General features: G+C 28.0%; 1 protein-coding gene across 1 annotated transcript in view; it reads left to right on the forward strand.

Moving 5' to 3' along the window:
• The window catches only part of LOC129968727 (pituitary homeobox x-like), an 85,792-nt gene extending 74,178 nt beyond the window's left edge, over positions 1-11,614 (forward strand). The window contains exon 3 of the mRNA XM_056082914.1: positions 8,609-11,614. Coding sequence (XP_055938889.1) covers positions 8,609-9,094 — 486 coding nt within the window. The 3' untranslated portion in view covers positions 9,095-11,614. The remainder of the gene's footprint in view (positions 1-8,608) is intronic.
• Positions 11,615-12,467: the final 853 nt, after the last annotated feature.

Below are 12,467 nucleotides of genomic sequence, written 5' to 3' on the forward strand. Positions count from 1 at the left end.
TACACCAAAATAATTTATATGTTTCTAAACAAACTTTCAAAATTTAAAAATTTATTATTAACTGTTTTGAGTTGAATATTCATGCACGGAAGTATTTATGTAATATTGAGGGGTATATAGAGGGAGGTAATCCAACTCCCTCTTTCCGATCCCAGAATTCTTCCAAACTTGGCTAATTTCAAAACAACTATAGAGCATAATATTTTACTCTACAAATTGACGATATTTGTAGTGCTCAAAAATAATTACAGTGTTAAAAATAAAAAGAATGTGAAACTATTTCTCATATCAATAGTTTTCCGACATATTAATCTTCAGATTAAATGTTTTATTTATCGAAGGGAAAAATTTTGTTATTAAACAAAATTATCAAATTAATTCTTGATAATCGGGGAAAATTTCAATTCTACTTCATACAAACATAATATTCGTGTTTATCGGAACCGACTTTTAATCATAGAATAAAAAAATAGGGTTGTTTTTTTTTTCATTGATGATGTTCGTTTTGTATCATATTGGTATATAAAATATTTCTTTAGAGTTGTCCTATATCTTTGTCATAAACGAAGCTATCAATTGGCAAATGAAAATCACGCTAACGATAAAGAAAACAAGTGATTGAAATTTCGTAATCTTACATGGAAACATATACCTATTGTTAAAAAAAAATCAGTCGAGAAATTTGTTAGACATTTTTTTAATAATCAAACATCATTTGTATTGTGTACATGCAATTGCAGCTTTACGGATTGTATTATTAAGCTTAATAATAATAAAAATAAAAAATAAAATTAACAAAATTGTTTTAAAATTCTGAATGAATTTTTGGTTATTGCTCTAAACTTGGACACAACAGAACAAAACAAATTCACAAATTCAACACAACAAAATTAAACTATTCAACCTTCAACTTACAGAATGCATTTCACTCATGTTTCAACATGTGGCATGGTGAACTAAAGCAAGTTAAGCACTGATGATATAGGCCCTAGCCTTCGTAAGTGCCATGATGGCGAATATTTATTTCAATTTACCTATTAGTTTTCAGTTCCTGGAAATTATTAAACGGATTCTACATACTGGGAAGAATTAGTTTATTGGAATGTTTTTAATAAAAAATCTCCAGTGATTCAATTTTTTTCCTTTCTTTCGCCTAAATTTCATATTAAATAATGTTGATATATCTTCAACAATTCTAGTATATTTTGGTTCATTTAATATCAAAATTATAAACTGTAAATTCTTCGATTATTTTTACATTGTTTTCGTTGTCTAAATGCTTCTATATTTAGTGCTTTCAGTGAATGAGAGAAAATTTTTAACGCTTTTATAGATTTAAAAAATTGTTGACAATTTTGTAAATAGACACAAATAAAAAATTACTTGCGTATGTTATGACATTAAAAAAAAAGAGTTGAAATTGTCCCATTTTCCTTCTTCAGGTTATTAGCTATATAAAAATTTCATAAATATAAAACTAGTTTTTGACAAATTTCAAAGCTACTTTTTTTCTGCTTCTTCTTTTTAAATTAGGTTTTCTTTTCTAGCCTGCAAATTTTAATAACTCTAACTTTACAGAATTAATATAACAATTAAGTTCAAATTTTGGTAAACTAATCACAGTCATTTTTTTATTATAATATTTCTATGTTAATTACTTACCCAAGGATTTAATATACCCACAGTGTTTCAGATCTTTCTAAACGAGATTTTTGAAGAAATTTGAATTAGCTTTATGGCTGAAGAGGTTTTTATTTATAGAATTGACTATTATCAAGCAAATTCTTAAAATGATATTGAAAGGGCATTCATAACTAAGTTTCTTGAAGCAACAAATGTTTCCTGTAAAAATTTAAATTTAAAATAAAATTTCATTATTTTTTTAAATAATTAAGTTTATTTCACACATTTTATTATATGCATCAAATATATCAAACACAAATAAAATATCTTTTCAAGTAAAGTAGCAATCCATTCTTAATATACTTTCATTTGTCATGTAGAAACTACTTTTAATGTGTATTATTATAATTTTAGCATTATTAATATCATCAATTTTCTTTGTTATTATTAAAGGCAATCATGAATTTATTAATGTAGGAAGTTTAAAAATTCCCAGAAAAGAATTGTGTCATTGCTGATACCTAATGAAGTCTTTATTTTGAAAATCTGAATTTATCTTGTTTCCAATATAATTGGAAATCTTAATAAATATTAGTAAAATAAAAATTAACTTTTATAAAATATTGAATATATATTGAAATTGAATTTTGAAAATAAATATATAAACTTTGCCAATTAAATTTAATTAAAATGTGGAGACATGACTAGTTTCAATTTCAGAAAGTTTTACCAAATGTACCTGTGTTTAAAGAGAAAATTTTTGATGGAAATAAAAAAATATTGTTCAACTAGGAATATATTTGATGCAAATTTCCATTGATTTGAGTATTTAAAAATATCACATGATTCTTCGAAATTTTATGTCAAAATTTATAACCATAGTATACCTCAAGAAAAGTTGCTGCTTGCAAATATAAATTTTTCCAATCACTTTCGCATTAATTTTTTTATGTTAATTGTGTACATAATTCTATGATTTTTATTGTTTATTTTATCATTTCTTTAAACTTTCTCAAATGATCATTGTTTTTAAAATATCTATTTCAATAATTTAGATATATTCTAATAATTGTAGAAATTTGTATGTCAATCTTCTAAATCTATTTTGATATTTTACAACTGTATTAGCGAAATATATCTATAATTTTTCATACTGTTTGGTTATCTATACTTATAATAAAGCTCAATGTGTGTGTGTGTGTGTGTGTTGGCGCTCTACAGGCCAGACCGTATGACATACAGCTACCAAATTTGGTACATGTATACCTTGGAGGTTTGGAATGTGCACCTGGGGTTTCTTTTTTCGAATTTTTAATTAGAATTTTAATTATTAATTAAAAACTAACTTTCCCGCCAAAAAAATCTTCCATTTTCCCCACCGCCAACTTTTCCGCCAAAAAAATCTTCCATTATCCCCAGCGCCAAACGAGAAAGGCTTCAGTTTTTTTTTCTCCCAACAGTAATGAGGCTAGGGTTAAAAATTTTCGGCGGATTACTTCAATCGGTTCTGTTTATTTTCTTAATGTTTGATGCATTTAAAATTAAACATTGTTAATGAATCAATCTTTCAGATTCATTCTGAAGTACTTTTGAATTAAAATAAAATAGAATAAAGAAAATTAAAAATTTCTAATCCGCATAGCGTTACCCCAACTGGCGTAGAAAAAATCACGTATTTGTGTTACGTAACCGGCGAAGAAAATTCACGCATGCGCATTCTGTTCTGATTGTTGCCATGACAACGTTATCAATGGATGATTTAAATTATTTTTGGGTTAGTTGCATGCTTTTGTAAGTAAATTGTATTTATGTTAGTTATATATTTTTTGTATATCCTTATAGTTTTAAGTACATCGTTTTTTAAGTAGTTTTTTTAAAACCTGTTTCCAACCGTTTATTTTAAACGATTCGTTTTATTTTCTTAGTGTTTGATGCATTTAAATTTAAACATTGTTAATTAATCGATCTGCTCATAATGAATCTAAGAAAATTTTGTTGACCAACTCTTGAGATATTACATAAATTTAAAAAGATATTCTTTAGTGCCCATAAAGTTTAAACGCTGAGTGACTCTATTTTCAGTAATCAGATTATAAAAAAATGCTTTGTTTCAGTAAAAAATATTATATTAATTGAAGATAAATTATTTCCACTTTAATTTAAAGCATAAATTCTACGGGTGCTAACAGAAAATGAGAGAGATACATATTACGTTATGACTGAAGGCCTTTATAATATTATGAATGAATTATATGATAATCAAAATTTGAAGTTTTAAAATATTTTGATGAAGAAGCTATTAAAGTAGAAATTGCATAAAATATTTAATTATTAAAATTTTAAAAACATTAAGATTGGCGAACCGGCTGGTCGCCAAAGGCGGCTAGTATTATATAAGATGAAACTTTTGTAAAAATTTTATTACCTTTTCATACATTGAAAGCATTAAGATAATAATATCAGATAAATCATAGCAAATCAGAATATAAAATAGTTAAACGTATTATAATACCAATAAATTTAATCTAGATCTTTAATATTTAAACCCTTTAAAAAATTTGCCGTTTGCAATAATGAAAAATCATTATTCAAATGACTCAATAAAATTAATGTAGGATTTCATTTAGAGCTCTTGGTGTAGAATTAAGTTGTTTACAAGTTAGATTAATAAATACTTCTAGATTCAAATGAAAAATACTTGATTTTGTAACTGTTTCAAAAGCAGCATTTATTTAAAAAATAAAAAAAAAGACCTGCCTTTAACTTGTAAAGTTGTTCAGTTCTTTTTGACGTCTTTTTATCTTGAATATTTTGTGAAAAATAAGAGATAAACGTTTAGGTGAATTAATATTATTCTTTTCTTTAAGAGGCATAGTGATGTTATAAATAACGGCCCTTAGAATAATGGATCGGCCAAATTCTTGAGGTTTTTTTTAGAAGAATGATTCCTCAAAATCTTTGTTTAATACTTTAAAATTAATTTATCTTGATCGAATTTCTTTTATTCATTTCCATTTTTAAAATTCATTTTATTTTTTCATTATTAATTGTTTGGAATATTTTTAAGCTTCCATATGTACGTTTTCTCATTAGTTTCTTATCTCTTTGATCGTATTTGGTTCAACAACGTATCTTAATGGCAAAACAATCATCCAATTTTGAACAGAAGATAAAGCTAATAAAAATGGTATTATTTTTCCCAGCATAAGCATGATTTTATATAAGAGATCATCACAATTGATTTGTTTTTTTTAAGACTGAAACGATCATTATTAGAAAAGACATTTTCAACATATCCCACGCTCTCTAAACTTTAGAAGTTCCCCCCATCATGGTTATATATAATAAAAAGAGCATTATATATGAAAATCTTGTATAGATACTAATCTGCTGCCAATTTCATTCATTTATCGTTGAATTAAAGATTTCATTTATGAGAAATTATCATAAAATTCATAATTATGATAACATATTTCCATTAAACAATAAAAATACTCCATTGTTCTGAAACAACTAAACTTTACCGCTGTATACTTTTAGACATATTTTTTAAATCACTTAAAAAAGGAAAATAAATAAAATTGGAAATGGTTTGGAAGGTAAGCATTACATGCACAATTTTAAGACGAAAAAAATCATCAATAAGTAATGATGTGGAGGAAATTGCATCGAGCATATATTATTATAACATTCACTAGGTTTTATGTGATTTATATACCTAATCATAAACTTACATCAACGCTCCATTACGGATGCTTTTTTTTATAAATTTATTCAGTTCCAAAATAAAAAATAAAAAATGCGCATAAAAAGCTTTTCCCTTAATCTGTTTTTAAATGTTTTCAAATATCTAAGAATTTTATTGTCCTTCTAATAATAAGAAACTAGAGTAAATTTGTATTAATAGATCATTTTTAATAAATATTTATAAAACTATTTTTGTAATGATTTCAGGAATAAACGCTGTAACATAATAAAAATATTTTGTGTCCTTAGACAAATACATGTAAATTTGAAGCATAAAATAAAAAAAGCAAAGATTAGAAGTCTAAAAGTAATTAACTTTTAAAATGTTCAATAGCAAAAAAACAATGTTAAATTTAAAAAAATGGATGTTTGATATAAATAGATTTTCTTTTTGTAAAATAAGAAAAAAAAATTCTATAACATTAAGATACTTTATTTTTTACTGATGGCCTTATATGTGACAAACCTTATATAAACAGATTAAAAATAAATTAATGACAAAAATTAATAAATTAATAAAAATAAAATAAAATTAATTAATTAATTAAAATTAAATTAATAAATAAATTAATAAAAATTAAATTAATAAATAAATTAATAAAAATTAAATTAATAAATTAAACAAAATAAATTAATAGCATTAAGTCGTAATAATCGAGCAATCTCCCTGAAACGCCTTTTTCTAACAGATAAGAATCAAATTTTGACACTGAATTACAATTGTAGTCACAAGATCTCACACCGAATTTTACTAAGTCAATAAATCATACGAAAATACAGACCAACAGACTGTCACTCACCTATTTAACAGATTTGGTTCAAAATTCGATAAGAATTTACGTTTTAGATGTTAAACCTGTTTACCACATTTTGACAAATTCATTACTTTTCTTTATCGAGTTCACTTGTACTCGAACAGCCAGACAGTAAATGAATTTCATTCAAAATTTGATAAAAGTCTTCACATTTGGTCTAAAATCTATATACCAAATTTAATCGTCCCAGCTGAAAGCGTTTTTGAGATATCGTTTTTACATATAGACAAACGTACGTAACAGACAGAAAAACACAATACCAGAAATGTGTTTTTCGAAATCTGGGAGGTCTGAAATGTGGAGATTCGTCCAAAACTTGAGTTTCAGTTTTCTGATGATTATAAAACCTCGTATACAAGAAAGTAAAAAGAAGGGGGGGAAACCACCCAATATGATAAAAAAAGAATCAAAAGATCGCATAAAATTTATTTTTGAAAAGGGCATAAATATATAAACTTTCACTTTAGCATCACCCACTTTAATTTCAATAATACATTTAAAATATCCAACACCAGATTCGGGGTGCCAAAAAAGTCAGTTCCTGCCCCACCACCGAACGCAATGTTTCTTTTTTATGACCTCTTTGTCAACGCCTAATCCTTCCCTAATACAGGCGCTGTCCTTTTGGGGGACTTTCGGGCCCCGCATCGATGGGGATCTCTGGCCGCCCATTATCATGCAATATTCATCGGAACATAAAGGGGGGAAAGAGGACATTGCCGATTTGGAGGGCGACACGTCGGGTGCCCCTTAATCCTTTAGGGGAGTCTCGATTTTATATCGGAAAGAATGGCATCTTCACTAGGGGGCCTTAGGGGCGTTCATGCACGTGAGACGATCCGTCATGTTTATTTAAATGATATGTCACGCCACCCTCTGTTTTGCGGCTTTGTGTTGTTGTGGTAATAACTATCACCGGTCCAAATTGATTAATGGTTCTGTAATAAACTTGGAACTGTAATGAAGAAGCAGACCAACGTATCTGTATCAGAGGGGTATTTAGAATAGAAGGGAGGAAAATAAATCTTTTATATTGATTCGACTATATGAACTTTTAAATGAGCCTTTTAGAATTTGGCAATATTTATTAAAATTGTTAATAACTATTGAGAGTGTTCTGACATTTAATTTCTCATATCCTTTTACTATACTGTAAACTCGGTAAAAAAAAAAATGAGTATATATTTCGTATCTCATTCCTGTGGTCGATTGGATACAAAATGTATTACGAATCTACACTTTTATAATCAAGATCATATACCAAATGTCATTTATCCATTTTTTTTTTACTTTTATTTTCTTGCCTATGAAGTATACAAAAAAATATATTATTGAAATCGTTGAAGAAATGGAAACTCGAGATTTTGACGAATCTCGCCCTTTTAAATTTTTCTAAAACTAAGATACATTTTTGGAATTATATTTATCTGTCTATTTCATTTTTTTAAAAAAAATCTATGACAGCACTTTGAAGATCACTGTCTTTCTGGCATTTATATTTTGCAGATTTATAAAATCTCTTCACGTAGATAGAATTCTTATAATAATTTGTGAAAAAGATTATTCACAGCAATCATTGCAGATACTTTATATGCAATATTTTGGGAATGTAAACTCATATTTAAAAACAAGTGGGGTGGTCTTCCCTCAACCCTTTAATCCCATATTCTCTAATAAAGGTGTTATTCCTCTACGCCCTCTCCCCGCTTAAAACTGGGATCTTGAGTAAAGTCACAAATACTTTGAATGACACTGGCTAACAAGAATTACGAATTATATATCTCTATAAGATAATCTATCGGATTGTCTTGTAGAGTTAAGAATTAGATCAACTCTAATCAAGGTTATCTGACAACGTCTTAATTAATTAACAAACCATTTTTTATGAATTTATATAACTATTTTTACATCTGAAATTAAAAACATTGATCTCATTATTGAGTAAAATATTGAAAACAAATCTTATAAATCAAAGGTCAAATAAATTGTTTGGCCTGGGGTTTCTACTAACATTTTGCAATAATGCGTGCTAGTTCGTATATAAATTTAGTGATCCAGTTTGTGAATTTATGAAGAATTTATTACCAAAAAGTTACTGAGGAAGAAAAACAAAAAAGGAGGAAAGCATTTGGAAAAAATAACATTTCCGATGGTGAAATTTTCTAAAAGTGATATCTTCGAAGATTCATTTGCTGTAGGTGCTTTGAAGTTTCGCATCATATTCTCAAATATAATTGTAACTTTATATATATTTATCATGAAACTCTCAGTGACATCTAAAAAAAATCTTTGTGTGATTTTTTCCTGTGTATTGTAGCTTTATAAATAATGTAAAAACATAATGCAAATAAAAAAGGAAAGAAAGTTAGTATGCTATTCTTCTATTTATTGTTAAAATAATTTATTTTTGTTATCTCTTGTAGGTATGGTTCAAGAACAGACGAGCCAAATGGCGCAAGCGTGAACGCAATGCCGCTGCTGAGCTGAAAAATGGTTTCGGCAGCCAATTCAATGGACTCATGCAGCCCTTCGACGATGGCCTCTATCCAGGTTACTCGTCTGGATACAACTGGGCGGCCAAGGTACCCAGCCCACTGGGAGGGAAGAGCTTCCCTTGGCCCACCCTTAACTCCGTCAATCCCTTAGGACAGTGCTTCAACCCTTCCACACCACCTGTCAGCATGGCCACCAGTGCGGCTGCACCCTGTCCCTATGCAGCACCTACGCCACCTTATGTATACCGAGAACAGTGTCCTACGATGACATCTAGCATAGCGTCCCTCCGGTTGAAAGCAAAGCAACACACAAGTGGTTTTGGGACGTATTCTACGGGTGTGTCAGTGTCGCCCAGACAGACACCGACTCTTTCACCTTGTCAGTACGCAGCCGTTGAAAGACCAGCGGTTTAGTATTCCGTCATATTTTGTGTCTGTGTAAAGCTTAGGACAGTGATGTCTATATTCGCTGCTGTAAAATCTGTTAATCAAAACAGATTGCAAAAGAGAGGTAATTCAATCAAAGGAAGAGTGCAATATGTGGTATTACACCTTTTGCAATGGATGAAAAGTTTCAGAGATTTCTGCGCGAGAGACACAAAATAGTCTCTGCTATAAATCAAATTTTGAGGCTTCTGGACTAAAAATGGCTCCAAAATCAATTAATATGCAAGGCAAACGGATTGCGTTAAAATTTTCGTTGTAGTGAAAAAAACTCTTTTATCGGCAATTACAAGAAAAAATAAGAGGCTTTGGTGAATTTATTATCAAAAAAATATGCTATTACACAACTAACTCAAATAAAAGAAACTATATAGAGACAAAAATTCATATTTTTTTCCTTAATATTAACTGTTTTCTGAATAATTCTGATATAACAAATGAGTTGAAATTTATCATCATGTTTCTGTTAAAAATTCAAAATTAGATGCCAGAATTTTGTATTTATCCATTTTGATTATTGTATTAATACAGGATTTTCCCACATCGAAACTTTAGAATAACGTAACCCATTAAACGGATTCTGTTCCAGCAAATTTTATAATTGCTGTACTCTTGAATTTTTCTCTATTTTTCTGATTTATTTTTATAATTGCAACATATGAATTAGCTTCATAATTCACATCTGGAACATTTTTTTAAGTATACCCGAAAGCTATCATTGACTATAAAATGCCAATGACAGTTTTAAAAGTTTCTAAGGAGAGATTTTAATTTTCAGTCTGCATGTCGATTTCCAAATCAAACTGATGATAATGAATTGAAAATAGTTGTGAAGTCATACCTGCTTTCACCGGCAGAGAAATGATCGGGGGGCATACATGACATTTGAAATGACAGGGAAAGTTTTGTTAGGCCTGATAATGAATGTCACGCAAACTTTCAATTCGAAACTGCCAATATCAAGGACCACTTTGCTTTTTGTTGTCACATGAAAGGAATAAAAGTCTTTTTAAAGCGATTCATGTCTTGTAATAAAAAATGGATAGTTTAAGATAACGCTGTACGAAAAAAGACAACGCTTTGTCTGAAATTTTAAAAATAAAAAACTATTCGCACAATTTGCTTAGGATTAAATTATGAAAAGATTTCACTTTGCGCATGATGAAAATGTATTATTATCTGCCAGAAAATAATCGAATTTTGGCTACAAGCACATTTGCCATTAATCAACTCATTTGCATAAAGTTTTAATTATTAAAAAAATCGTGCAATTGTCGATATATTTTTTATCTTAACATTGTTCGATAACATATAGCAACTTAACAATGATTCAACGCAGGCTTAAAACTTTTGGATGAAAAATTATTCTGTTTTCCTCTATACACACAAAATAGCATCATAAATTATATCTGTTAATATTAATGTAGCATTTTCTTATTGACAAAAATGGCCGAAGTAAGTAAAATATTCTAACTCTAATGAAGAATTCTGAATCAGAAACGAAAATGTTCTTCAAAGATGGAATTAAAAAGTTGTTAAATCTGTTGGAGGATACCTTAATGATTAATTTAATGCAAATATTAAAATTTGAATAATTTTCTGATAAATATTTTATAAAAACAAACTTAAGAAATATATAGAGTTGTATAGTTAATTTCATATATAATAACAAGAAAAATCCATTATGACAGATGAAAATCAATCGCATAAGAATACTTACCCTTCAATAAAATCTGATATACCCTCTCGTATGAGAATAATTTTATTGGTTTACTTAATTTTATATTTACAAAAGTTTAAAAAAATATATACGTTGTCTAAGCATTTTAAGTTTTAGTCCTCCACAAGTGAAAATTAACAAAAGATTATATTTTTAAAATATCAGCAAAATACTTGGCAAAGTAACTTAATTTGTAATGGAAAGTGAAAAATGGAAATCCATTTTGCCTACATTAAGCTATCGATAAATATATCGATTAATGAAGTGTTGCAAAGGACGTCAGTTACCTTTGCAAAAAGTTTTAACATGGGACGCAAATTAAATAAATAGAAGATTGTTGTTGAACATAAATGGATTACAATATTTTTACCGATGTATTGGACAAAGAATTTCTATTGAAGACACAGATATCCAGAGACTTGGGACATTGATTTTTGACTGATTGACATAGTGATTTTGGAACTGATCAATTCATAAGATAGAAATTAAGTTATAAAAAATGACTAAAAACTTCTATAATTTATGAATATTTATATCATAATCAATCAGCTAATATAAAGTTTCAACAGGAAAACTTCTTCAGATAAGATTTTGTTTCAATTATTGGCAAATAACAAAGAAATAAATTTAGCAAAAATTTGTTGTAGTAATCTATAGCTGAAAAATTAAGAACTAGTTGTATTGAAGTCTTCATGAGGTACAAACATATATTTTCTATATTTTGTTGCAGAAACTGAATATTTAGCATCGTATATTGGAGATTTAATAAATAAAAGAACATTTAATTATATACTAATAATTATTTGAAAGATCGTAAAAGGAAATGTACACAGTTATTTTTTAAATTGAAATTTCATAACTTATTCATTGAATTAATCATTAATAAGACTTTTATAAAAATTCGAGAAGAGTTAATATTTGAGAAATGAAAGTGTTAGAAAATTTTTTCAAAACTTTATCCACAGGAAAAAAATTCTCTTAGTTTAAAATAGCAAAAATCATTTGTAAGATTATCTTATTGAAATATTTTTAACGGGCTTTAGTTTCGCAGTTTTAAAATCAAATAAGAAGTGAATATTTAGTGTAAACAAATTTTCGATTTCTTTAAAGGGATTTAAGGATAAGAGATTCTATATTTATTGTTAAAAACTCTATAAACTCCAAATTCTTCTAGGAGTGCAGAATTGTGAGATTATTGAAAAAATGAGTTAATAACTTTAATATATCATATGAACCAGAATAATATGAGACAATATCTTTCTTTCAATGAATTTTCAAAGAAATACAGAAATTCACATATGCTCTATGCGGTATTAAGAAAATGGGGTCCGTCAATTCATCTTTTTATTAGGAACTAATAGTGATGAATTTGCATCAAGTGCCATGATTAATGACATTTACTTTGACCCTTTATGTCTTCTGTACGATGATGAACAATGCCTTTTTCTCTTTCAATTCTGCTGATTAGGAGCACACAAAAAACAGCATCGCTATTAATATTAGTTGAACTAGATGCTATGTCTTTACAGGGTTGCAAAGCTGTTCCCGAAACTATTGATAAGTTTCTGTTACAATTTTCAAGATTTCTTCTTCGATAAAAAAAAAAGCAGCAATGAACTAAAC

This window comes from Argiope bruennichi, chromosome 1, assembly GCF_947563725.1.
Source record: "Argiope bruennichi chromosome 1, qqArgBrue1.1, whole genome shotgun sequence".
Taxonomy (NCBI): domain Eukaryota; kingdom Metazoa; phylum Arthropoda; class Arachnida; order Araneae; family Araneidae; genus Argiope; species Argiope bruennichi.